Source organism: Peromyscus maniculatus, chromosome 13 (genome assembly GCF_049852395.1).
Source record: "Peromyscus maniculatus bairdii isolate BWxNUB_F1_BW_parent chromosome 13, HU_Pman_BW_mat_3.1, whole genome shotgun sequence".
Taxonomy (NCBI): domain Eukaryota; kingdom Metazoa; phylum Chordata; class Mammalia; order Rodentia; family Cricetidae; genus Peromyscus; species Peromyscus maniculatus.
The window spans coordinates 4,904,279-4,932,130 of record NC_134864.1 but is presented as its reverse complement, the minus strand read 5'-3'; the positions used below and the strand labels follow the sequence as shown (position 1 = coordinate 4,932,130).

Below are 27,852 nucleotides of genomic sequence, written 5' to 3'. Positions count from 1 at the left end.
GGGCCATGAGAAGTTAGCGGGAGGTCAGGGTAAGGGAAGCACCAGGTGAGGGCCTGGGACCTCATGGGTGGAGCCTGGAGGGACTGGAGTTTAAGACTCTGCAGCAGCCCCCAGTAGCAGCAGCAGGGATCCAGCCAGCAGCGTCAGCTGGGTGGTGGCTGGACCTAGGCTACCGGCGCTGTCCCGGACAGGGATGGTGGTCTGGCGGGTGGTGGTCTGGCGGGTGGTGGTCTGGCTGGTGGTGGTCTGGCGGGTGGTGGTCTGGCGGGTGGTGGTGGTCTGGCGGGTGGTGGTCTGGCGGGTGGTGGTCTGGCCCGGGGTGGTTGCACTGCTGTCATCCTCAGGGGGCGGCAGGCCGCAGTCGGTGTAGGGCTCCAGGCAGCCTGCAAAGGCCATGACGTGCGCGATGTAGTTCTGCTCCTGCACTCCGTGCAGCAGGTGTGCCTGCGGGCCACGCGCGAATATCGCCACGTCCTCCCCGCCGTGGGTCTCCGACTTCACCGGCACAGCCGCCTGCTGCCGGTACGAGGAGTTATCTGGAGGGACAAGACGTTTAGCGACAGGATCTCTGACAGAGTGGCCCCCCTCCCCGCGCCCGCCCGCCCCTCAGGCAAGCCACACCAGGGCACTCACAGCTTTCAGCAGTGGTGACGTTGGGTCTTTCGCCTGTACCGACGTAGCCCGGGCCATTGCCGTACAGGATGGAAGTATAGGACTTGCCATCCAGAGCTTTGAGCGGGGCCAGCCCTGCACAGAAGAAGAGAAACACCTTGTCCTCCCAAGGATGGAAGTTCAGACGCTCCCCCACCCTTTGGCCAGTAGTTCAGTCGTTGCTAGATTCCCACAAGGCAGGTGCCCTTTTCTGCTCATTTAACAGATAGGGAAACTAAGGCTCAGAGAAAGTTCTGCGCCTAACTGATGCAAAAGAAGCCGCCACTGTCCCCGGCCTACCGAAGATGGAGGTCCCCCGAAGTGTGTAGCCACCAAAGGAGAAGACGTGGGAGTGGTCAGCAGTGACGATGGTCAGCGTGTCTTTCTCACTGGTGAGCTGGCTGGCCTTCTCGATGGCGGTGTCGAACATGACGGCCTCAGTCAGCGCCAGGTAAGCTGTGCCCAGATGGTGACCACGGTCGATTCGGCCCCCTGCAGGAAGCCAGTGAGCTTAAGCTTGAGCCTGTCCCTGTCCATTGTCCCCTCTTTTCATGGGGTCCTGGAGACTCACCCTCCACAAAGAGGTAGAAGCCTTTGGGATTCCTGCTCAGCACCCTCAGGGCCGCCTCTGTCATGTCCTTCAGAGACGGATCCATCAAGGGGTCTCGCTGTGTCTCGAATTTTGTGTCTACAGGTTCAAAGAGGCCTAAGGGACAAAAGTGATAAATGATTCACCACCGAAAAGTGACCACCAAGCTTGGTGGTGGGGTCATGGTACACATAAACACAATGTTAAAAGGGTACCCATGCAGGAAGCATGGGGCCATTACCCATGAGGTATGTCACTGATGGATCCAGGGACTTCTGAATGAGTTCTTCACGGTTCCAAACATACTGGGATCCCTAGAGGGGTGTAAACAACTGGTGAGGCCCCCAGCCCTCCCCTGGTCCCTGCTGTGCCCTTATTGCTGTACACCCCGTCACCTGGCGCTTTGACAGCCACTCCTCCACCAGGTTCCGGCCGTCCAGCCTGGTGCCGGTCTGGTTGACATCATTTGGATACTCAGGGTCTGGGGTTCCTGCAGGAAACATGTATTTTCGGCCCCCACCAAGGATCACCTATGGTCAGAGAGAATCAAAGGAAGCAGACTTTAGGGCCTCTGCCTCCTTTCCAACCAGTCCCCAGCTCCCCACCAGGTCTGGGGGAACTACTGAGCCCTCAGAAACCCTGGAGGATCCAGGGAGCTCAGTCTGCACGTTGTCTGGGACCATCCCCTCCCCGAACCTCTTCCCTCTATTCCTCACATTAATGTCCATGTTGGAGATGAGTTGTGTGGCAATGTCCTTGCAGCCCTCCTGTAGAGCCGAGGCAGGCATGTCAGCATCCCCATACCAGTTCCGGTTCACAGTGTGAACATAGGTGCCAGCTGGAGAGGCGTGCTGTACCCTGGTGGTCGTCACCACTCCCACAGATTTCCCTGAAGACAGCGAAGATCAGGTGAGACATCCAGCACCCTAGGCCTGCCCCTAGCCCTGAGCCTGGCTCCAACACACCTGCTTTCTTTGCACGATACATCACTGAGATGACCTCGTTGCCAAATGTGGTGTTGCACTGGTCGAATCGGGCAGCTGCGCTCACACCGATGGTCTTGTAGTTGGTCTTGACTCCACACAGGTAGGCTGTGGCTGTGCTTGCACTGTCTGGGACCTGTCTGTCCACACTGTATGTCTGGGGACAGAGACACTCTCAGCTGGGCTCAAAGCAGACATTTATTTCTTCACCCAAGCCTGGGACCTGCTCATTATGCCAGACCCCTAACTGGGCTCTCAATCTCCAGGGTCCTGCCTGTCAACCCTTTCCCTGGGTCCTTGTCAGCCCCTTCCCCACATCCCAGATGTGTCCCAGTACTCACCTTGGACAGAGCCATGTATGGAAAGCGGTCCATGGCTAGGGGTGTCTCAGGTCCTAGTTGGCCTTCCAACTGTCCCTTTAGGATCCTGGTGGCTGTCACTGTGGGCACCCCCATTCCTGAGGGAGCAGAACTTGGTCAGGACTGAACCCCCAGGCCTGCCTGGACCCACTGCTGGCCTTAGGTTCCTGGAGTGCAAGGGCCCCAGGGTGGCCAGGCCTCAAATGCTCACCATCACCCAAAAAGATGATGAGGTTCTTGGCTGATGTCTGAATGGGCTGCAGCTTCTTGGCAGCACTCAGGGCCTCGGCTGCCTTTTGGTTCCAGAAGGCTGGGTTCTCCTCCTCCACTGGCCAAAGGAATAGCAGAGGAAGGGTCAGACGGGAGGCCCAGGGGTGTGAATGGAGCATGCCTCTGAAGGAGCCTCATTACCTGGGATGAAGCTAAGTGACAGCTGTAGTCTGAGACCCAGCAGCAGCAGCAGCGGCCAGGCTCCCTGCATGGCTGGGGCTGGTCGTGGGACTGCAGAGGAGGAGAGCTGGGACACCAGGGTACCATCTAAGGCACAGTCTGCCTGGACTTATATAGGGGAAGACTTTGTTCCCAGGCAAACAATCTCACGTTCCTCCCCTGGCTCCAGGTGGCCACGCTGGCTCCACCTCTGCCCTGTGAACTGAACCGAACTCCTGTCCCTACTGGAGGAAATGGCAGAGCCTGGGCCGGGGTCCTGACAGAGTAAGCGCCTGTGTGTTCTTCCCAGGCAGGGTGGGGGGAACGTGCAGCTGCCCTCTGGGCAAGGAGTCTGTGCCCCATGCTGCCAGGGTGCTCACCCATCTCTGCCCACGCTGTCCTGTACAGACACATCACTCTGCTCCTGAGTCAGGGGGACCAGCTTTGTTCTAGGTGCTGAAGGTAGGTTGGTCTGGAAGGACACAGCTTGGCTGAGGGGCCTTTACTTGGCCTCCTGATGCCAGCAACCACACTGACAAAGAAAACAAGCCTACGGAATGCCCTGAGAGCCCTGCTGCCCGCTTGGCCTCTTATTAAGCTTGACTTGGGCAAGTCCTTGGGATTTTTCTCCTTGTCGCTTGTTTGACACAGGGTCGCAGACAGAGAAAGGAGCGCCACTCACAGTGGCCACAGACAGGAGCAACCGTGTGCTATGGCTTGGATATGGCTGGAGCCTGTCCCAGACAGGCGCATATGCTGTGTGCTTGGTCCCTGGTGTGGTGATGACGCCCGGAGGTGATGGAGCATCTGAGGGGTGGAAGGGAGAGGTGACTGGGCCATTCGAGGCTATGTTCACGGGAGGGGGTGTTGTATTTCTCGTGAGCTCCTACATAGTTCCTTCTAGAGGTGGTTCTAACAAAAGGCTAAGACTGGCCTCTCCTCCATTTCTGGCTCCCTTGGGATCTTCCTCTCTGTCCCTGTGACCACATCATGATGCTATTCACCATGTGATGTAGTGAAGGGACCCTTATGAGATGTGAGCACACACAACAGCCGGGGCATTGGACTTCCAAACCCACTTAAAGAAAACCACCTCTTTTACTTCCCACTGTCGGATGCTTTGCCACTGCAGTGGAAAACGGAACGCGCACCAAGTGTCCTTGGACGGGTGGGTGGGTAAACAAACATGAGGTGGTCCATATAAGTAATCAAATTAGCCTGAAAAGGAAAGGCAATCTTCCATGCGTAATTACAGAACTCGGGAGTTGGAGGCAGGAGGATCTGGGTTCAAGGAAGCTGTGCCTACACATGAGTTAAAAGCCAATATGATGAGCACTTTTAATCCCAGGACTTGGGAGGCAGAGGCAGCAGGATCTCTGTGAGTTTGAGACCAGCCTGGTCTACATATTGAGTTTCCGGTCATCCAGGGCTATGTAATGAGACTTTGTCTCAAAAATTATAAATAAATAAATAAACATAAAAATAAAGATTTAAAAAGGCAACATGAGGCCGGGCGTTGGTGGCGCACGCCTTTAATCCCAGCACTCGGGAGGCAGAGCCAGGCGGATCTCTGTGAGTTCGAGGCCAGCCTGGGCTACCAAGTGAGCTCCAGGAAAGGCGCAAAGCTACACAGAGAAACCCTGTCTCAAAAAAACCAAAAAAAAAAAAAAAAAAAAAAAGGCAACATGAGATGAAAGAGAGAAAATGGGCTTGGGGATACAGCTCAGGAGCAGAGTGCTTGCCTAGCACACGTAAGGCCCTGGGTTCAAGCCCACAGGCAAAACCACCCCCACCCCCACCACCCTCAGACCAAACTCAAACAAACCAAAATCAGAACCAAGGGAATCCTGACTCATACTGCAATGTGGATGAACCTCTAGGAAACTGTGCTAGGTGAAATCAGCCCATCACAAAGGTACAACACTGTCTCATCCTTCTTGGGTACCACCAAGAGACGTAAAATTCTTCTGCATACAGAAAAAGGATGAGATGCTGGAGAGATGGCTCAGAGGATACAAGCACATTCTGTTCCTGTACAAGATCCAAGTTCAGTTCTCGTACCACATCTAAATGTTCATAGCCACCTAGCCCCAAGGGATCTGATGGCTTCCTTGGATGCCTGCATTGCCCACATACACATATGAATTCTCACACATACTTACATGTAATTAAAAAGAAAATAAGGGGACGTGAAGATGACTGGTTGTTTAAAAGTACTTCTTGCTCTTCCAGTGGACCCAGATTTGATTCCTATCACTCACATGATGGCTCACAAAAGTCTGTTGCTCCATCCAGTTCCAGGGGAGTTCAATGCCCTCTTCTGGCCTCTGAAGCCCCCCACACTACACACACACACACACACACACACACACACACACACACCCCTAAACACCCATACACATAAAATAAGAATGGGTAGGGGTGTGAGAAAATCTTAAAAAAAAAAAAAGAAATATAAAAGAACTTCCATTTAATGAAGTCCATGAAAACAAAAAGGAAAGAGCAAAGAAGAGTGAAATGCACAGCCAGGGTCTGGGGAGAGGAGAGATAGGGGGCTTTTGTCTAATGGGTTCAGTGTCTCAGCTCTTCAAGACGTCTGGTCATGCACTGCACAGTCACATGGAGTCCTTAACACTGAACACCTACAACAGACCAAAGCCGCCCTGCCTCCTGCCGACGCTCCAGCCACTCCCTCGGCTTCCTGCTGGCATGAATATTTTCAAGTTTATCAATAAATGGTTTTATGGCCATACAATAATTACACATATTAATGGGTACAATGATAATTCAATCTATGATACAATATTGAATGAGGAAATCAGAATAATTAGAGTTTTCATCTCCTTAAATATTTCTTTGTGCTGGGAGAGGAAAATTCTTGACTAAAGTTCAGGGGTGATTGGCTACTGGAGGAACTCTTAATCAATTAATTAAAAATAAAAAACAAAGCCACAGGTTAAAGGTTCATGGCTCTGCAATGATTGTTCAGTCAGAAGAAAGGTTTAGCCATGACACATCATTTTTTTAATTGTAAACTTCCTCCACCTCTTATTCTTTTTCCATTATTTTCATCATCATCATCGTCATCACCATCACCATCATCACCATCAGTAGCAACACCATCAACATCATCACCATCATCAGCATCATCAACATCACCACCATCACCTTTAGCACCACCACCATCATCATGTGTGTGTTTGTGCCACATGGGGGTCAGAGGACACCTTTGTGGAGTCTGTTCTCTCCTCTTACCTTTATATAGGTTTCAGGTATTGAACTCAGGTCGTCAAGCTTGTGTGGCAAGCACCTTTACCTGCCGAGTCGTCTTGCTGGTCTCTATTCCTTCTTGAAATTGTAATGCTAGCATAATTGTAGATTTGTATTTATTGTCATAAGCAATCAGATGAGCTGACCACCAGGGGATGGAGACTTAGCGATACACTTCTCAGACACTGTTCTCATGATCCTAGTTTGACATATGTGAATTTGTGTGGGGATGTGAGATTTTGCTCAGGTTTCCCAATCCCTTCTGTTACTTTAAAATGTTTATTTTCATTTTTAGTTACGTGTGTATGTGTGTAGGTATGTGCATGTGAGTACAGGGGCCTGCACAGACCAGAGGAGGATGTGGGATCCCTCTGAGTGTTACACGAGGTTGTGAGTCACCTGAGCTGGGTGCTGGGAATCCAACTTGGGTTTTCTGCCAGAGTGGTGTATGCTCTTAACCAGTGAGCTACCTCTCCAGCCTTCCTCCCTCCTTCCCTTCTTCCTCTCCTTATTTCACATCTCTCGACGTAGCCGGACTCCTGAATCTTGTGATCTTGCTTCAGCCTCCCGAGTGCTGGGGTTAGGGTGTGTACCAGCTCCTGCTCAGCTTTTTCACCTGAGTGGTTCATGTCACTACCGTGGCCAAGTTCCCTCCTGTCTCTAAACCCGCTAGGACCCCTCTGCGCCCCTTCACTGGCTTCCCTACCCTCTTCCTTTGTCCCCAAACCCTAATCCAGTAATTCCAAAATTTCTAAGAAATTGTGCCAATGGAATAAAATCCTCTGTCATCTCTTGAATTAGGATTTCTCACTCAACGGAATTCTTTGGAGTTGCTCAAGCATGTACTGGTACCCCCACTCCTCTGTGTGGCTGAGCAGTACGACACAAGATGGATGGGTCACCTTGTCACTTTCAGGTTGAAAATATATCTGGCCTTTTCAGCCTTTCTGGGCGACTAGAGGTAATTGGGTCCCTAATGGTGTCATCATCTATATATTGCCTTACTGAACACCTTTATCGTGAGTGTAGAAACTGAGCTCCCTCGTCTCTAGATTTCACCAGGAAACTTGCTTCCTTACAGCTTGACTACCGTCATAGTGTTAGCCCTGGATAGAAAAGCTTCTGTGCGGCACAAACCATGACAAACGCACACCGATTGAGAGTGTTGATGGGATGGAGTTCCTCTGTAATGTCCGAATGGCCCGGCAAGGGATGGATGAGTTTCAGTAAAACACACCAGCTGAGTTTTAGTATATTCCCGGGAGTATGTGCCACTCAGGGGCAGGCGCCAATCGCAAACCTCTGCAACAGACTGGGAATAGAAAACTACAGCAAGGTTTTCTCACGGTCTGTACCATTTTTGTCTATTCTATGAGTAATAGAATCTAAAACTTTTACTAGCATTAATTCATTTAGCATTTCTTTATTTTTGGCTTACCGAGACAAGTTCTTATACCTTTGGCTGGCCTTGTAGTATCTCTATAGCCCAGGTTGGCCTCTAACTATTAACAGTCGTCTACCTCAACCCTGTAAGTGCTGAGATTACAAGTACCTACTATTGCTGGGTGGTGGTGGCGCACTTTAATCCCAGCACTTGGGAGGCAGAGCCAGGTGGATCTCTGTGAGTTTGAGGCCAGCCTGGGCTACAGAGTGAGTTCCAGGAAAGGCTCAAAGCTACACAGAGAAATCCTGTCTCGAAAAACCAAAAAGAAAGAAAGAAAGAAAGAAAGAAAGAAAGAAAGAAAGAAAGAAAGAAAGAAAGAAAGAAAGAAAGAAAGAAAACCAAGCAAACAAAAACAAAACAACAATAACAAAAAATAAATACCTGCCTCTCTCCTTCTGTATTCTCTCCCCTCAGCGCAGTCTCTCTCTCTCTCTCTCTCTCTCTCTCTCTCTCTCTCTCTCTCTCTCTCTCTCTCTCTCTTCCTCCCTCTCCCTCTCTCTCCTTCTCTCTCTCTCTCTCTCCTTCTCTCTCTCTCTCTCTCTCTCTCTCTCTCTCTCTCTCTCTCTCTCTCTCTCTCTCTCTCCCCCCCTCTCCCCCCCCTCTCTCTCTCCTAAAAAAGCTCTTAAAAAGGTAACCATGGCTCGTGATTCTTCCGCCACCACAGCATCCAGCACTCTCTTCCGTCGGCATGGCCGCCACCAGCCACAAGCACCGTCACTTAACCAACATCTGGTGCTGTGACTTGGTCATCCCCGTTAGTATAGTGCTTTTCTCTGTGTCACCAGTATCTTGTCAGACAGAAGATTCCCAGCCACAGCCAAGAGGGATACATGACTCCAGAACAACGGATGGCAGACAGCATCCCACAACGCCTGTCCACCTCGGAATACTCCCCTTCCCCATCCCCCAAGAGCCAACAGTCAGCTGCAAGCAGCTTTTGAGAGGAATGACGCCCCTATTCCCATCTACCTGCTTTTTTAATAATAAGCGAAAATCTGGGATGTAAGGATTAGGTCCTTATTACGTCACCAGCCTACGCCGGCGTCCCAGCCTAAAAAGCGGGCATACCCCCTCTGCACCCCCTCTTTCCATACTCTCTCTCTCTTCTTCCGTATTCTCTCCCCTCCGCAGGTCTCTGTCTCTGTCTCTCTGTCTCTCTGTCTGTCTGTCTCTCTCTTTCCCTCTATCTCCTAAAGCAAAACAAAAAGAGAGAGACGAGAGAAAAAAAAAAAACCAAGTATCTACTATCAAGGCTGGCACCTACTATCATGGCTGCTTCAATTTATTTATTTATTTGTTTGTTTGTTTGTTTATAGGTGGTCTCACATGTGTATGTATGTATGTATGTATGTACCTATTTATTTATTTATAGATGGTCTCACACATCCCAGGCTGGCCTCAAACTTACTATGTAGCTGAAGACAACCTTGAATTTCTGTTCTCCCAAGTGCTAGCATTATAGGCATGTGCCACCATGTCACGTTTATACAGGGCTGGGGATCAAACACTTTATCAGTTGAGCTACACATGCATCCCCCTTTGGATCTTTGAGAGTCTCCTACAGCCCAAGCCTTGTACTTGCCATGAATTCTTGATCCTCCTGCCTCCACTTACTAACTACTGAGATTCCAAACCCTTACCACTGCCCCCTGCTTTAGTTATATATTTCAACTTTATTTTTTTCAGGGCTGGGAATCAAACATAGGATGTCACGCACACTGGGCAGACACCCTGCCAGTGAGCCACGCCTCCGTCTGGGAGGGAGAGCTCAATGACTGAGCGATAAGGACACAGGATTACCTTCTATGTAGTGGGTTTGTTTGTTTCCTCCTCCTCCTCCTCCTCCTCCTCCTCCTCCTCCTCCTCCTCCTCCTCCTCCTCCTCCTCCTCCATTTGAGACAGGGTCTCACTATGTAGCTCTAACTGGCCTGGAACTTGCTATGTAGACCAGGCTGGCCTTGAACTCACAGAGATCTGCCTGCCTCCGCCTCTCCTTAGTGTGTGCACCACACCTGACACCATTAATTCTTCTTTTGAATTTGGATGCACAGTGCTTCCTAAGCAGAGCATCCCAGGTGATGTCATCCCCCTCTCACGGCGGTCATGACGGTCACTTTCACGGCGGTCATGACGGCCACTCTCACGGCGGTCATGACGGCCACACATATGGCTGTCACTAGCAGAAACTGCTAAGGACAAAGAGGCTAACCGCTGTCTGGGGCTTAAGGGGATATAGTCCACTTTGGCCAGGAAGGTGTAGCAGAGTTTGTGTGGCAGGAGTGTGCGGTAGAAGCCCCTCACATCTTGGCAGGTCAGGAAGCAGAGACAAGACAAGACAAGCTACCTCAAGGCTCTACCCCATGGCCTACGTCCACTCTTTAGGCCCCGAGTTCCAAAGGTTCCACAATAGCATCATCAGCTGAGGACCAAGTGTTCAAACACAGTTCCGAATTGGCTGACATGGCATGAAAACCTGCCTCCCTGAGCCCCCCAAAACTTCAGACAATCTGGGAGTGGGGCTAGAGATACAGCTCAGTTGGTAGAGTGCTTGCCCAGCATGCAGGGGCCCTGGGCTCCATCCCCAGACACACTAGGGTGCACACTTGTAATCCCAGCAAGCAGGAAGCACAAGCAGGAAGATCAGTTCCAGGTCACCCTCGGCTGCACTGGGAGTTCTAGAAAAGCCTGGGATACAGGAGACCCTGTTGGAAGACAGAAAGAGAGGGAGAAAGAGAGAGAGAGAGAGAGAGAGAGAGAGAGAGAGAGAGAGAGAGAGAGAAGAAGAAGAAGAAGAAGAAGAAGAAGAAGAAGAAGAAGAAGAAGAAGAAGAAGAAGAAGAAGAAAAAAAGAAGAAGAAAAGAGAAGAGGATAGAAGAAAAGAAGAGAAAAGCAGGAGGTAGGGAGGGAAAATCTGCCGAAGAATGTCTTGGTATTTAAGAACTTGTCTTTTAGACTCATAACCTAGGGTGGAACTCTAACGCCCTGCCTCGCCTCCACCTCCTGAGTGCTGGGACTCTGGTATGCACCACACATCTGGCCTTAATGAACTCTTGCTCTGCTCCCCTTTGGGTTGGCGGGTTTAAGAACCAATAGGTTCTTGGGAAGCGTCCCAGGACATCTCAGCAGTTTTGTGGATCCGTCTTAAAGTCATCAAGAAGTTGCCACAAGCTCTTCCGTGGGCCTCCTTGAGAACTAAACACTTTAGGTTGATGGTTACTTGGGAAATTACTGAGTAAAGAACCATCTGTGAACCTTGAAATTCAGTTATTTCTTCTGTATATGCTTGAAGATAACAGACTATGGCGGATACTATGCCAGACTATCAGATCTATATGAATTTTGTCCAACTTCTGAGACAGATATTAGAAACACACTTATGCAAATTTAACTCCCCAGGCTTATCATTACTTTTTCCTTGACAACCTTCCCATTTAATTCAACACATCAGGTAAGCTTAATTATTTGTATTTTGTCATTGTTTGGGGGTTTTAAAAACGGGGCCTTGACTGCTGTGATGGCACATAGATTTAATCCTTGACAGAGGTAGGTGGATCTCTGTGAGTTTGAGGTTAGTCTGGTCTACATAACAAGTGCCAGGCCAGCCAGAGCTACCTGGACCCAGCCTCTCAAAAACAAAAAACAAAAAACAACAACAACAAAGAAAGAAAAAAAGAAAAAAAATAAAGAGAGAGGACCCAGGTTATCGTGGAACTCACTGTGTACCCCAGGCTGGCCTTGAGCTCAAGCTCCTCTTTCTTCAGCCTCCCACACACTGGGATTAGAGGGATGTGGCCCATGCCCAGCCAAGCCTAATTATTTCACTTTCTCTTTTACAAAGTGAGAAATCTCTAGGCTCTACAGAGCCCCAAGTGGATAATTCCAGGTTACCTTTAGGTCAAATGACTACCTAGAATTTGATATGGGGGAGTCTGTTAAAACATATTAAGATTTTAAAAACACTTGACCAGAAGTCAAGGGTTACCGTGAACAATAGTCAAATAGCGATCTAATCAAAGTAGCAATCAGAAGACCCCAAAAGGGAAATACAGAGTCAGGCAGCTTAGAAAAATCTGTTGCTGTTTAGCAGAGAATTTAGTTCCCTCACCTCACCAAAGCCGCAGGGAGAGACGTGGGAGACTCAGGAAACAATTTGGTAAAGCAGTCTGCTTCCTAAGCCAGTTTGCTTAAAGGGTAATGGCAAAATGAGATCAGCCTTCTTATACTCCTTAGCAAAGGGCCTCAGAGTTCGGTGACTCACATCTTAATCCTGGCACTTGGGTGGTGGAGGGAAGAGGGTCAGTAGCTCGTTTGAGGCCATCTTGTCTCAAACAACAAAACAAAACTCCATCTCTAGACATCACTATATTGGAGGCCAAGCCATGTGGGTGCTGAGAATTGAACCCAGGTCCTCTGGAAGAGCATCTAGTGCTCTTAACCACTGAGTTTTTAATGCGAAGAAAAGTTAAAGACAGGCAGATGTCCAGCACTCTGCTCAGTGTGTTCCTGTGGGAGGGTCTTGTGGTTTTGTGACTTTGAACAACTGAGGGTATCTAGCCTTCAAATCCAGTGTCTACCCCCTCATACACAATGAGCATGGTGTCACACACGGGGAACCCCAATATTTAGGGGGCAGTGGAGGTGGGAATTATGAGTTTTAGGCCAGCCTAGGCTACATAGAGATCAAGTTTCAACAAAGCCGAACAGAGGGGGAAATGGACCATTCTGAACACTTTCTTGTTCTTGTTTTATCCACAACTTTAAAACTCTACATTAGGGCTGGAGAGATGGCTCAGAGGTCAAGAGCACCAACTTCCAGAGGTCCTGAGTTCAATTCCCAGCACCCACATGGTGGCTCACAACCATCTGTAATGAGATCTGGCGCCCTCTTCTGTATACATAATAAATAAATAAATTAAAAAAAAATCTACATTAACCAAAGATTGACCTATTAGCCTAGCGGCCGATGTTAGCCTTGCTCTTTCTTGTCACTGCTGTGAAATGCCCAAAGCTTGGGGGAAAAAAAGAGGCTTACGTGAGCTGTGGTGGCTCATGCCTGTAATTCCAGAACGTGATGGAGAGGAGAGGTGAGGCAGGAGGATTGCTAAGAGTCAGACTTCAGAGTGAGACATCGTCTCAAAACAAAAAACAGGGGGAAAGATGACTGTGTAGTGGAATGGTTGCTGAGCCTTAGAAGCCGAGTTCAAATCTCCAGAACCAGGAAAATTCCAAACAGTGTGGCATGAATCTGTAATCCCAGGGGGCCCCAGAGGAGACAGAGGCAGGAGAATCACCTAGAGTTCTTAGGCCAGCTAGTGAACAGAGAGGCCTTGTCTCGAGCTCAGTTCTGCGGCACATACACTAAAATTGGACAGATACAGAGATGAGTATGTCCCCTGAGAGGATGACACACAAATTTGTGAAGCATCCCGTGTTTTCAGAACAGTGGTGTGTGTGTGTGGGGGGGGGGGCGGGACTCAAGTAAGGCAGAAGGATCCCTCCCTTATTCATGTGGCCACATTCACAGGAACACACACACACATACACACACACACACACACACACACACACACACACACACACGTAACAGGCCCCCTGAGCTTGGCTACCTGTTCTTGCTAACTGAAGTATGTCAACCCAGGATATGGTTTTTGTGTTTAAAAGCTGACCCCAAGAAAGGCTCTGGGTTACACTGGGACCCCCAAAACCCAGTATAGTCACTGACTGGCTAATAAAGACTTTCTACTGACTTAAACCCATGTCTGAGCAGTTTTTCTCTGACCCTACAATAATGCACATACAACATATTCACATTCTATACACATACACAAATAAAAATAAATAATCCTCAAAACAATAACGAGAGAGAGAGAGAGAGAGAGAGAGAGAGAGAGACAGAGAGAGACAGAGAGAGAGAGAGAGAGAGAGAGAGAGAGAGAGAGAGAGAGAGAGAGAGGTGAAGGAAGGAAGGGAGGGAGGGAGGGAGGGAGGAAGGAAGGAAGGAAGGGAGGAAGGAAAGAAGGAAGAAAAGTAGCTTAGAGCTCTGAGATTCAAGGACAAGTTGTTATCTGGCCTCTGGTGAGGACCTTAGGGCCAATGACAGTATAACAGTAAAAGAACATGCCAAAGAGACAGATCTTATCTTCAGACCGGAAGCCAGAGCACGGGGAGAGGCAAGACAGACAGACAGATAGACAACCCTCTTTCTAGGAGTAACTCACATCCCATGAGAATTACCTTAATGTGTGGTGATGTTTTGTGTCCCCCAATACACTGTGTCTCCCAATCAAATTTACCTGAGGATCAGAGGAAAAAGCCAGCCACTATATTAACATGGAAATCAGGCAATGGTAACACACACCTTTAATCCTATCACTTGGGAGGCAGGGATCTGTCTGGATCTCTGTAAGTTCAAGGCCACACTGGGAACAGAGCCAGGCATGGTGATACACTCCTTTAATCCCAGAACTAACCATAGAGGTCTGGAGGTCTGTACAGGCAGACAGGAAGTGACAGAGCTGGGCAGGAAGAGGAAGTGATGTAGCTGGGCTGAGAGAACAAATGAGAGAACAGAACAAAAAGGCATATAGGTGTGGATAGACAGGAAGTAGCTCACTTTGGAAGCTCTGGAGTTGGTGAGGTGAGGTCAGCTGTGGCTTTTCCTATTCCTCTGATCTCTCTCAGGCTTTAACCCCAATTTCTGGCTCTGAGTATTTTTTATTAATAAGACTGTTTAGCAATTCGTCTACATTAATGCTCCCCAGATATGGTGTCTTCTATGACATCATAACTCCCTCTAGTACCTCCCCCTGCCTCCCCTTTCTCCTCCCGACTCCCCTCTGCTCCTCTCCTCTCGTTCCAGTGTTGGGGATTCACCCCAGGTCCTCCCTCTGAAAGGCTCCACTGCCTTTTACCATGGCCACACCAGAGACTACATTGCTTTCAACAGGGGAAACCTGGAGAGACACCTAAAATACATAAGCCATATCCAGCTATAGCACCAAGGTTCTGTTTTCTGAGATCATACTTACGTGATGAGAGCTTCTGTCTGCCTGCTTTCTGTTACTGTAATGGAATACTTAAAGCTGTGTTATTTTCTTCCCCCTTTTCCTTTCTTTCTTTTGAGACATGGTTTACCGTATTCGTCAGTAATCTGGCCTGGAACTCAGGATGTAGCCTAGGCCGGCTTCTAACTCAGGCAATCCTACCTGTTTCTGTTATGCCCAGATCTCGGGGGACCCCTAAAAGACCACCATGGAAACAGAATCCCGTATGTAAAAGCAAAGAGCCTTTATTTTCAAGCTCAGAGCTTTGGACTCTCTGTTCGATGCAGTGGTGAGAGCAGAGAGCCCAGAGCCCAGGCAGGGCAGGGTTTTTATCATAGCAGAAGTTGGGGTGAGGGGATTTCCAGGGTTCAGGACCCTAACTGGCTGACACTTGTCTAGGGGTGTAGGGAATGACTGGAATGTCAGGTATTTTCCCTTAGACGCAGCACCATTGGGTGAGGTCAGCTTAGGGCTCCTCCTGGGTCCAGGTGTTGCCTGCCAGAAGCTGTGTCTGGACCTCTAAGTCTGTCATGGCAGCTGTGTGGTCAAGCTGTTTTGGGGCCCCTCCACACTTCCTGAGCACTAGGACCACAGTTTCGGGCAACCATACCAGGGAATTCCTTAACCTTTAATTTTGTCCTTGATGCTATTTTCAAGACAAGATCTCACTGTGAATTTCCTGCCGTCCTAAGCTGGCAATCCTGCTGCCTCTGACTCTCAGCACTGGAATTACAGGCAGGCATCACCATGCCTAACTCCCCACACTGTTTTATTAATGAGTTCAGTCTCACATTGAATCCCACCACCCCACTCCATCCCCAGACAGGGTTTCTCTGTGTAGCTTTGCACCTTTCCTGGAACTCACTCTGTAGCCCAGGCTGGCCTCGAACTCACAGAGATCCGCCTGCCTCTGCCTCCTGAGTGCTGGGATTAAAGGCGTGCGCTGCTGCTGCTGCTGCTGCTGCTGCTGCTACCACCGCCCGGCCGATTAATGCTTTTTCTGCCTGCTTTGGGTTAGTGGTTTCATAAACTCACCAACTTCTGTCATAGAGTTCTGGAAAATTCTTCTCCAGTCTGAAGTTATTAAAAATTCACATTTCGGCCGGGCGGTGGTGGCGCACGCCTTTAATCCCAGCACTCGGGAGGCAGAGGCAGGCGGATCTTTGTGAGTTCGAGGCCAGCCTGGGCTACCAAGTGAGTTCCAGGAAAGGCGCAAAGCTACACAGAGAAACCCTGTCTCGAAAAAACCAAAAAAAAAAAAAAAAAAAAAAATTCACATTTCTTGCTGGGCATTGGTGGCACAAGCCTTTAATCCCAGCACTGAGTGGGGAGGGGGCAGAGGCAGGCGGATCTCTGTGAGTTCGAGGCCAGCCTGGTCTACAAAGCGAGATCCAGGACAGGCACCAAACAACCCAGAGAAACCCTGTCTCAGAAAAACCAAAATCAACAACAACAAAAAAGAATAAAGTAATTGAACCCAAAAAAACATCGATACAGAAAGATCTGATATTTCACAATGAAAAACATTCATTATTCTGTAGCCTCCAGATTTAATGTTTATAACCCCTACCCCCAGGAGGCAGAAAAAGGAGGCTCACCAAGAGTTCAAGGCCAACCTGGACTGTATAGCAATTTCCAGGTCAGCTGGGGCTACATTGTGAGATCAAGAAAGATTAACATTAGAATTATGTGCTGATATTTTGTTTGTACTCTAACAAATAAAATTTGCTTGAAGATCAGAGGACAGAGCCAGTCACTAGATTAAACATAGAGGCCAGGCAATGGTGGCACACACCTTTAATCCTCGGAATCCTAGACACAGATCTGTCTGGATCTCAGTGAGTTCAAGGCCACCCTAGATTACACGAGATTAATCCAGTCTAAAAGAGAAACAGCTAGGCAGTGATGGCTCACACTTTTTATCCCAGTACTTGGGAGGCACTTGCCCTTAATCCCAGCACTAGTTGAGACAGGAAGTGACATGGCTGGACGGAAAAAGGAATATAAGGCAGGAGGAGACAGGAACTCAGTCCTTTCAGCTGAGAACTCAGAGGCATTCGGTCTGAGGATTCATGGAGACAGGATCCCCCCTTTTCTGCCTGAGGATCCGGTAGTGGTGACATGTGGAGACAGAAAAAGAAAGTTGTTAAGGGTCAGACCATTGAGTACTTGTTTCTTAAACAACTTGAGGAATCTAGTTTATGTGGCCAACGGACACTAGAAGATGAAAAGTAGTGTGATACACATGACACACTCCTCTGCTCACGACAGAAGGGAGAGCCACAGTTCACACCACTGGAACTCCTCCCCAGAAGACAGACGTGCAGGACAGGACAGGTCCCCCCAGCATAGAGATTACTCTGACTACAGCCGGTCAAACTATGGGCCTTCAAGAAGAGGGTATTCTTACGATGACAGTGTGGAACCACAAAGTAGGGTAAATGCAGTAGAGAAAAATGCAGAGAAAGAGAAAGAGATGCGGATCAGAAAATGTCCCAGAAATCCCCATCTCATGGAAGAAGGAGCCCAGAACACACAGTCACCCAGAGTTCTACTCAGGAAGAGCCTACCATGAAGCAGCAGAAGGGTGAGCTGGATCCAATGCTCACCTGAACTGGGGGAGCATGTATTCCTCCCACAAAGCTCAGGATGATGCAGGAACAGATCACAGATAAAAACAGCCTAGCCATGGCTGGGCGGTGGTGGTGCACACCTTTAATCCCAGCACTCGGGAGGCAGAGGCAGGCAGATCTCTGTGAGTTCGAGGCCAGCCTGGTCTCCAAAGCGAGTTCCAGGAAAGGCGCAAAGCTACACAGAGAAACCCTGTCTCGAAAAACCAAAAAAAAAAAAACCAACAACAACAACAACAGCCTAGCCTACCAGAGGACGAGCTGGGAGGAGCTGGGAGGCCCTGAAGAAATCAATCAATGGTCTCATTAACAAGGTCAACATCTCTAATATAAGTACGATATCCAAGAGCTCCTTTAAGAAAACAGCCAAAAGCCGGGCGGTGGCGGCACACGCCTTTAATCCCAGCACTTGGGAGGCAGAGCCAGGCAGATCTCTGAGTTCGAGGCCAGCCTGGACTATCAAGTGAGCTCCAGGAAAGGCGCAAAGCTATGCAGAGAAACCCTGTCTCGAAAACAAAAAAAAGGAAGGAAGGAAGGAAGGAAGGAAGGAAGGAAGGAAGGAAGGAAGGAAGGAAGGAAGGAAGGAAGAAAGAAAGAAAGAAAGAAAGAAAGAAAGAAAGAAAGAAAGAAAGAAAGAAAGAAAGAAAGAAAGAAAGAAAGAAAGAAAGAAAGAAAGAAAGAAAGAAAGAAAGAGAAAACATAGCCGAGGGAGAGACGACTGCTGCCCCGGTCTGTTCCGCAGGCAGAGTGCTTCTCCGATCTTCACTCATGTTCATGCAGCTTTGGTGGCAAAAATCAACTCAAAATCCCCACAAATTGGAGAATTAATCCTCAAGAGACTAATTCTTAATTTCCGGAAAGGATATTGAAGGAATGATAAGTAACTTTGCCTGACTGCTTCAAAATTTGTGGCACATCTTATTAACCAAAATGTGGCACATGAGGTTCTGTGCCTGGAGATGCTCTCTTTGCTGCTGGAGAGACCAGCAGGTGACAGCATCGAGGTAGCTATTGCCTTCCTCAAGGAGTGTGGCTTCAAATTAGCCCAGGTGTCACCAAGAGGAATCCATGCTATCTTTGAATGCCTGGGAGACAGTCTACATGAGTCTGAGATGGACAAAGAGTTCAGTACATGACTGAAGTGGCATTTGCTGTTCAGAAGGCAGATTCAAGGACAACCCTGTCATTCTGGATGCACTTGATTTAGTGGAAGAGGTTGATCAGTTCACCCATATGCTCCCCTTGGGGGATGACTGCAATCCAGAAGATGTTCTCAATGTTTTCAAGATGGATCCTAGTTTTATGGAGAATGAAGAGAAGTTCAAAGCCATTAAAAAGGAAATTCCTGATGAAGGAGACAGTGATTCAAACACAGACCAAGAAACTGGAGTTGTGAAGACGAGGAGGAGGAAGAGGAGGGAAAAGAGGAGGAGAGAGGACAAAAAGTAGCCATTGATGACAAAACGGAAATCAATCTAGTCTCATTTCACCATACGTTGTCTCTTGCTCTTCAGCCAAGTTTAGATTTTGAAGAGTGGGCACACAAGGTGCTGGAAATGGAGTTTGCTGAGAGCCAAACACAAGAGCCCCGCAACATGGCCCCTGATCGCTGTGCCAACAAAGGACCTATGCCAAATGCTGGCTTGTTAGCTGGGCGGGTTTGCATGCTGAAAAAAAAGGACACATGGAATCCTTTGAAAGTCCTTCGAAGACCAGTGTGATACCATCCATCGCTTAGAAGCAAACACATTGAGGAACATTGCTGAGATGTTTGCTCACCTTTTCTACACTGATTCACTTCCAGGGAGTGTTCTTGACTGTATAAAGTTTAGTGAGGAAACCACTACATCATCTAGTAGAATTTTTGTCAAAATGTTTTTCCAGGAACTATGTGAATACATGGGTCTTCTTAAACTGAATGCACACTTACAGGACAGAACTCGAAGGGCTGTTACCTTGAGACAACCCACAGAATAATGATTTGTCATCAACTCCTCACATCCATAGGTCTCGGAGGTTTAACAGATGAGCTGTGAGAGCATCTGAAAAATACACCCAAGTCATTGTAGCCCAGAAACAAGAATCTGAGCAAAAGACCCCCCACCCCACAACCTCTTCGTCGTCAACGTCCTCCTGGGAGTCTGATTCCTCTGACTCAGATCTGACAGCAGCAAGAGCAGCTCAGACTCCTCCAGTGAAGGGAGCGACTCCTCATCGTCCAGCAGTCAGAGGGCTGCGTCAGCTAGAGACACAGGAAAAGAGAGGACTGAGAGAGCAAGGTCTGAGAGACACAGAGCCCAAAATTCACGAAATGCTGACTGGAGAGATCCCTTAGCAAAGTACAAGATGAGAGAAGCCTTTCTTCACGGGAAAATAGTTACAGTAGAGTTGGGAGTGGCTGAGACCAAGACGTACAGAATGCTGGAAGACAAGCATGGTGAATCAAAGGAGAAGCAGAGAGAGAGAACTCAGTCCTTTCGGCTGAGGACGGAGGGGCATTCAGTCTGAGGATTCATGGAGACAGGGTCTTCCCTTTTCGGCTGAGGAATTAGGGAGATGAGAAGTGGCTGTGGCTTGTTTCCTCTGATCTTTCAGCATTTACCCCAATATATGGCTTTGGGTTTTTATTAGAAGACCATTTGGGATTTGTGCAACAGAATTATGACTGTTAATATAAACCAAGATGCAGACTTATAATTTATGACTCATAAATTTTGGATCATATATTAATGCATTCAAAACTCCATTCATACAAAAAATTCATTCATTTTAAGTACAAGTCTAATATGTGTCTTTTGGACTACTAAGAGCCCTCTGCAAATCCCAAAATTCATTGTAGACAAGGAGGCTGATGAGACTTCAGTGAGTAAAGGTGTTTGCCGACAAGCCTGACAACCTGAGTTCAATACCCGGAACCCAGGTAAAGGCAGAAAGAGAGAACAGACTCCACAGAGTTATCCTTTGACACCTACACTTGTGCTATGGAACACACATTGATGTGTGCATGGGCACACACACAAACACATACACACAGAGGGATACATAGCTGCAATTTAAAAATTAAGATTTGGGACAAGGAAAATTTTGACTTGGGGACGTTTGACAAGCAGATGAAAAGCCTAAAGCACTCAGTTGTTTTTTGTTTGTTTCCAAAACAGGGTTTCTCTGTGTAGTACTGGTTGTTCTGACTCACTCAGTAGACCAGGCTGGCTTGAACTCAGAGATCTGCATGCTTCTGCCTCCGAGTGGTAGAATTAAAGGCATATGCTACCACTGCCCAGCTAAAGCATTTGGTTAACTAGGGCCATTTTGAAAGACAACATCAGAAGGTGTTAGTGACACACCTGTGTGATCCCAGCACCAGAAAGGTAGAAGTAGGAAGATATGAATTCAAGGTCATCCTCAACTAGATATCAAGTTCAAAGCCAGCCTGGGCTACATGAGATTCTATTTAAAAAACAAAAGTGGGACAGGTGTGGTGGCTCAGGCCTTTAATCCCAGCACTCGGGAGGCAGAGCCAGGCGGATCTCTGTGAGTTCGAGGCCAGCCTGGTCTACAGAGTGAGTTCCAGGACAGCCACAGTAGAATAATAGAAAGACCTTGTCTCAAAGGAAAAAAATTACACACAAAATAATAAAATCTTAAATCTCCTTAGATTTCTAGGCTGATTGCTTAAAAGATGAAAACCTTTCACAATTTCCTATTCTGAACAGACCAAACATGGATGTGGTGGCCCATAATCCTAGCACTCAGGAGACAGGCTGGAGGATAAAGAGTTTGAGACCAGTTGGGCTACATAGTGAGACCCTGTCTTGTTCTATCAAAATAAATAAATTGATGAATAAAAAAAAATCAAAGTCTTATGCTAAAGACTAGAACACAGGGTGAACAATGCCTTTGGATTAGTGTGTTTCTTCATCTGCCCTGTGTTTTCTCAGCCCTAGTCTAGCCCAGGCTAGACCATGAAGCCAAGACATTTGTGCAATATGGTAATGCTGGTCATAAGAGTAACTCAGCAGCTCCCGGGTCAGATCAACTGCCCATTGACCACAGATCTCAAGTCCGGGATGCTTGCTCACAGAAGGGAACTGTCTTGTGGAACTAGCCAGTGGGTAGCGAGATGCTGCTGCCTAGTAGCCGGGCTCTGCCTTGCCTCTGCTCCTGCCACCCAGGCGGTAGCCTGTTCACTTGCTTGGTCAGCTTCTTTCTGCTTTTGAGCTGATATCCCAGTAAATCCTGACCCAGCCAATTCATAACACATGGATAAAGCTGTTCTTACTGTTTTTAAGCCATAAGAGGCCACTCTCCTGCACTCATGATTTAGGATTAAAAAACAACTAGACAAGAACTGCAGATAAACCAGAAAAGTGCCTGCCAGGCATGCACAGGGGCATGGGAGTGTATCCTTGCAATTCCAGCATTCAGGTTATGGATACATGAGGATCAGAAGTTCAAGGCTATCCTCTGCCACATAGGGAGTTTGAGGCCAGCCTAAGCTAAGTGAGAACTTATCTCAAAAGGTAACGTAATTTCTTGTTTCTGGGTAAATCTTTGCATTCCACAGATTCCTTTGAAAAGCCAAGTCTCACTTTCCTCACACACAGGGCCATTTTGCTTCTTATTTTCAGTTTCTGTAATAGTCATTCTGGAGACTAACGCTGTGTTATAATTATTAGAAATTCCCCTTGCGGGCAGTGGTGGCACATGCCTTTAATCCCGGCACTCGGGAGGCAGAGCCAGGCGGATCTCTGTGAGTCTGAGGCCAGCCTGGTCTACAGAGTGAGTTCCAGGACAGACAGCAATACACAAAGAAACCCTGTCTCCAAAGAGAAAAAAAAGAAATTCTCCTCCCTGGTGGCTGGAGAGCTGGCTCAGCAGTTAAAGGGGCACTGCTGCTGCAGAGGACCCAAGTTCCAGCATCCACTCTCGGGCGGCTCACAGCCAACTGCAACTCCAGCTCAGGGGATCTGACCCCTCTGGGCTCCTCAGGCACCTGTGTGTATAACCACACAGAGACACATAACTAAAAACAATAATGAAATAAATCCTTTAAAAAGGAATTCTCTTCTTTCCATTCCTTTCCTTTCTTTGGAGGGGCCTGACATTTCACTCTGGCCTGGAACTCACTATATAAACCAGACTGGTCTCAAAGGCAGCAATCCTCCTGCCTCTGTCTCCCTCTCCTGAATGCTGTGATTATGGACATGTACCACTGTGCTTGTCTATAACACAACTTTCAAATGGAAACAGAGTATTCTTACAGATCAAAATATATTGGTCTGTTTTTCATATCATATAAAAACAAAGGGACTAGGAGATAGCTTAGCAGGTAAAGATGCTTTTGAATTCAGTGACCTGAGTTTGATCTCTGAGAGCCATGGGGTGGAAAGAATCAAGACCTATTGGAGTGGGCGGTGGTGGCACACGCCTTTTTTTTTTTTTTAAAGACTTATTTATTATTTATGCAGTGTTCTGTCTGCATGCCAGAAGAGGGCACCAGATCTCACTATAGATGGGTGTGAGCCACCATGTGGTTGCTGGGAATTGAACGCAGGACCTCTGGAAGAACAGTCAGTGCTCTTAACCTCTGAGCCATCTCTCCAGCCCCCCAATTTTGTTTGTTTGTTTGTTTGTTTTGTTTTTAGAGACAGGGTTTCTCTGTGTAGCTTTGCGCCTTTCCTGGATCTTGCTCTACAGACCAGGCTGGCCTCGAACTCACAAAGATCCGCCTGGTTCTGCCTCCCAGTGCTCGGATTAAAGGTGTGCGCCACCCACCCCCCACGCGCACCTTAATCCCAGCACTTGAGCGGATCTCTGCATTCAAGGCCAGCCTCGGCTACAGAGTGAATTCCAGGAAAGGTGCGGAGCTACATAGAGAAACCTTGTCTTGAAAAAAATAATTAAATAAATAAAAATAGATCAGTTGGATGTCCTCCGGCCTCCATACATGCACTGTGGCCCAAAGGCATGCATGTGTGCACACACAAAACAGAGAAATTTAATAAAAACTATGTAAACCCTGAACTTAAGCTTAGTAATTGAATTTTAGAATTTTATTTTTATTATTTGTCTGTCTCCTGTCCCAGCTTCCCTACAGATGTGCTCCATGATGCCTTGCTAGGAATTTAACTTATTTAGAAATGGTCAGCCGGGTGGTGGTGGCACATGCCTTTAATCCCAGCACTTGGGAGGCAGAGACAGGTGGGGTTATGCGCAGATTTCGGGGACCCCCAAATGGCCACCACAGAGACTAAATCCCATATATAAAAGCAAAATGCTTTGATTTCAAGCTCGGAGATGGGACTCTCTGTCTGATGCAGTAATGAGAGCAGAGACCCCCGAGCCCAGGCAGGGTAGAATTTTTATCATAGCAGAAGGTGGAGAGGGGAGATTTCTAGGGTTCAGGATCCTGATTGGCTGACATTTGTCTAGGGGTATCTGTAAAAGGAAAATAGGTGTGTGCTAGACTCAGGGGCCTCTAGCAATCTTATCTAATCTTACCTAATGACTGGAATGTTTGGGATGTCAAGTCCTTCCCCTTAGATGCTGGCCCATCCCTGGGTGGATCCCTGGGTGGTGTTACTTGTGGCTTTTCCCGGATCCGGGTACTGCCTGTCAGTCAGCAAGCCTGTCACAGCAGCTGTGTCTGGGCCCCTAAGCCTGGCATGGCCGCTGTGTGGTCAAGCTGTTTTGGGCCCCCCAACAGTGGATCTGTGTGAGTTTGAGTCCAGCCTGGTCTACAGAGGGAGTTCCAGGACATCCAGAGCTACATCGTGAGATCCGGTCTTGAAAAAACAAACAAACAAACAAACCAACAAACAAACAAACAAACCAAAACCCAGAAATAGCCTAGCTATCTAATGAATATGACTTAATTTAATATAATGTGACCTTAAGATTTCAAGTTACTGAAAAAGTTTTTTTTTGTTTGTGTGTGTGTGTGTGTGTGTGTTTTGCTTGTTTATTTGTTTTGAGAATTTTTTTTTTTTTTTTTTTGGTTTTTCGAGACAGGGTTTCTCTTGTGTAGCTTTGTGCCTTTCCTGGAACTCACTTGGTAGCCCAGGCTGGCCTCGAACTCACAGAGATCCGCCTGGCTCTGCCTCCCGAGTGCTGGGATTAAAGGCGTGCGCCACCACCGCCCGGCTGGCCTACAATTTGTGATCCTCCTGCCTCAGTATCCTGAATACTGGGATTATTGGCATCTCCACCAGGCCTGGTTTGGGGCATTTTTAAAAAGATTTATTTTTAAGTGTGTGAGTACATTTGTGAGTGAAGGTACCCAAGGAGGCCAGAAGAGGGTGTTAGGTTCCTTAGAGCTGGAATTAGTTAGTTGTGAGCTGTCTGATGTGGGTGCTGGGTCCTCGACAAGACCAACACTTTCTCTTAACTACCCGTCACCACTGCTGCCCTGAACAGGTTCTGAAACTACACATGTACAGGCATGCCTTTGCCTCCTCCTCCTCCTGCCCCCCCCCCCTCCTGCCCGTCCAGCCCTTCCTGATGCTTTGCCAATGAGAGGTCCCACCTAGCTGGGGAAGGTTGTAATTGTCTGGGAGTGGTGCATGCCTTTACGTAACCCCAGAACTTGGGCAGCTGAGGCAGGAGGAGGGCAAGTTTGAGACGAGCGTGAGCTCCAGAGTGAGCTCCATGGCAGCCTGGGCTAGAGAGGTAGGCCTAGCTGCCAGAGACCGAGGTCCACTCTAAAGCTCCAACCAGGGAGTAAAAAGGAGGCTCATGCCCTAGATGAGGAAGACTTCAGAATGCACCCTCCCTGCCCTGCTTCCCCTTCCCTACAGGAGCCTCTCTGTGCTCCTGCGCCCCTCTATGCTCATGACTGACAGACCTTGAATAAGCCTGGTTCGTTCCTACAACTCCCGTGCCCTGAACATTGGCCTTTGAGTGGTGAGCCTCTGACCCCAGTAAGACAACGGGTACATTATAAATTGTTTATCCCATTTACATTCACCTCATCCTCTTGTTCTTAACAATTATGTCTAAATTGCTCCTGGGGTGTCGCACAAAGCCTGCAGCTGGCCCAGCCTCTGTTGCTCTGAGCACTCACTCCTTCATGGTCACCCATGGCCAGGACACCATGTGTCCAGTCGCTCAAGTGCTAGCTGCCCGTGACAGACTTCCCGAAGGCCCCTCAGTGAGGCAGGCTGGGAAGGAGAGGGGTGGCCTAGCCTCCTTCCCTGAGATGAGACATGGTCCATCACAGAGATGAGAGTCACCGCCACTCTGGATAAGCTGGGGCTGCGATGACATCAGCACCCCACCCCCCTGATTAACTGATGCCTGGTCTCTGCCCCTCAGACGCCCAGGTGAGGGTCCCCCACTCACGGGAGGAAGGAGCTGCGTCTCTAAGTCTACACAGAACCGTTGCTGTCACACAGTCCCTGGACCCCAGAAGCAGGACCTCACCAGTCATGTGACTCCGGCATGGAGTGGAGGCAGGGGCCCGGGTGACTGCATGTGGCTGGATTGTATCCATAGACTTTGTGGATGACGCATCCTTTGATCATTGACAGGTAGTGTGTGCCTGCCATCCAGCCCCGCCTAGGCACGTGAAGAAAATTTTCAGGAAAGCAGGACAGTACAACCATAGAAGAGCATGAGAGACACCTTGTATCACACACCCACACCTGTCAGAATATCTAACAACAGCAGCAAAACAGTGGCAACACCAAACGCAGGCGTGATGACGTCAGAATCAAAATGGAGGAACTCATGTCAACACCTACAAATGTAAATAGCTCTGCAGGCCATAGTGGGAGTGGCCAAATGGGGTCAGCCTGGTGGACACTGGGACTCTGGCTTTGATACATTTGTCACATCCTTTGGACTCTGATATGGCCAATAAACACATGACTAGAGGTTTATCTTCCTCGTTGGTGCCTTTCCAGATTGTTCTGCAAGGACTGTGACTGCCCAACAACACTCATTAAATGCTCTCTGTAGAGTAAAGCTGGATCAGAGTCTTTCTACTGGGTATCTGTTAGTGGCATAAAATACTGTGGATTGCTAAGACTCCATGTTGTCCCTACATAAATTCCTCCTGGGAAATTGAGACCCAATTACATCAAATAAGGGAATGGGCCAAATATCTGTGTGACCAACATCTTACCTAATTCTCCATAGCTATTTGAATGGTTACAACCATTTAGGTCTGGGTTCATGTTTCAAAAATCACTTACACAAAATGAAGTTTATTATTACTGTTGCATCATCATCATCATCATCATCATCATTATTGTTATTGAGACAGGACTCACTGTAGAGTCTGGAACTCTCTCTGTAGACCAGACTGGTCTTGAACTCACAGAGATCCACCTGCCTCTGCCTCCTGAGGGCTGTGATTAATGCCACCACATCCAGCTAAATTGAAGTTATTATGGTGTTAATAATACTACTTTGCATCTTCATTTTAAAAATCCTTGTCCCTTGGTTGTAGATGTAACCAACCGTCTTATTAAATAAGAAACACAGAAACAATGTAAAAGAGAAAGCCGAGAGGTCAGAGCTCAGAGCTAAAATCTCACCCTTCCTCCTGCTGTCCCAGCTTCGCGAAAAGAGACCTACCTCCTGTCGGTTCGTATTTTTAAAGTATGTTGTTCTGCCTTCTCATTGGTTGTAAACCCAAACACATGACTGCCTCGTCACTGTCTGAATGTACAGCCCCCTAGGTCTTAAAGGCATATGTCTCCAATGCTGGCTGTATCCCTGAACACACAGAGATCTTATGGGATTAAAGGCGTGTGCCACCACCGCCACACTCTTGCTATGGCTCTAATAGCTCTGACCCTGAACACACAGATATCTATGGGATTAAAGGCGTGTGCCACCACCGCCACACTCTTGCTATGGCTCTAATAGCTCTGACCCCCAGACAACTTTATTTATTAACATACAATCAAATTAATATTTCAGTACAAATCAAAATAATATTTCAATACAATTAGATTACCACCACATTTCCCCTTTTCTATTTTAATAAAAAGAAAAAAAGCAAAAGGTTATGACTAACAAAAGAAAAACTATATACAAAAGTACAATAACTATATACAATATATACAAGTAATAAATACCTAAACAGGTATTTGACGAATCAGAGAAAATAATTCCATTATCTATCCTATTTTGATAATTCCAAGATGTATCTAATGTACTTTCTATCCTAATTAATTTTCAACTATAACTAACTAATCTTCAACCATAACTAACTAATCTTCAACTCCCTCAGAGACCCAAGAAGGGAATAATATTAGCTAACAAAAATAAAAACAGGAAGTGCATGCAAGCAACTTCCAAAAAAATTTTGTGAGTTGACAGAAACAGCCAGCTGCCTGGGCAGTCACCTGAGGTTTCTCCGCAGTGTTGGGGCATCATCTTCAGCCTATAGGCTTAGTGTATCTGACAGACTCATTTGTGAAGTAGGATGTACACAAGGTCAACAG

The 27,852-nt window shown here is 47.8% G+C and overlaps 1 protein-coding gene, 1 non-coding gene and 1 pseudogene across 2 annotated transcripts; 2 read left to right on the top strand and 1 right to left on the bottom strand.

Moving 5' to 3' along the window:
- Positions 1-90: 90 nt before the first annotated feature.
- On the bottom strand, positions 91-3,063 carry LOC102924651 (intestinal-type alkaline phosphatase). Its single transcript, XM_076550514.1, has 11 exons — positions 2,994-3,063; positions 2,794-2,910; positions 2,565-2,680; positions 2,206-2,380; positions 1,957-2,129; positions 1,636-1,770; positions 1,482-1,554; positions 1,223-1,357; positions 952-1,143; positions 634-747; positions 91-536 (listed from the first exon to the last, which is right to left on the bottom strand). Exons 1-11 carry the CDS (start codon positions 3,061-3,063, stop codon positions 91-93), a joined length of 1,746 nt encoding a protein of 581 aa, XP_076406629.1.
- A 9,996-nt stretch (positions 3,064-13,059) lies between these two features.
- On the top strand, positions 13,060-13,161 carry LOC121822200 (U6 spliceosomal RNA). The gene has a single exon (XR_013044230.1). It is a non-coding gene; the product is annotated as a U6 spliceosomal RNA (small nuclear RNA).
- Positions 13,162-16,851: 3,690 nt separating this feature from the next.
- On the top strand, positions 16,852-19,493 carry LOC102908790 (pre-mRNA-splicing factor CWC22 homolog; annotated as a pseudogene).
- The last annotated feature ends 8,359 nt before the right edge of the window (positions 19,494-27,852 follow it).

What these genes read in the sequence shown, in the direction of transcription:
- LOC102924651 (XM_076550514.1), bottom strand. Translation starts at nt 3,063, where the DNA reads ATGCAGGGAGCCTGGCCGCTGCTGCTGCTGCTGGGTCTCAGACTACAG. An exon ending in GTCACTTAGCTTCATCCCAG is followed by an intron (nt 2,911 to 2,993) that starts GTAATGAGGCTC and finishes TCCTTTGGCCAG; the next exon opens with TGGAGGAGGAGAACCCAGCC. An exon ending in CGTCACCACTGCTGAAAGCT is followed by an intron (nt 537 to 633) that starts GTGAGTGCCCTG and finishes TTGTCCCTCCAG; the next exon opens with ATAACTCCTCGTACCGGCAG.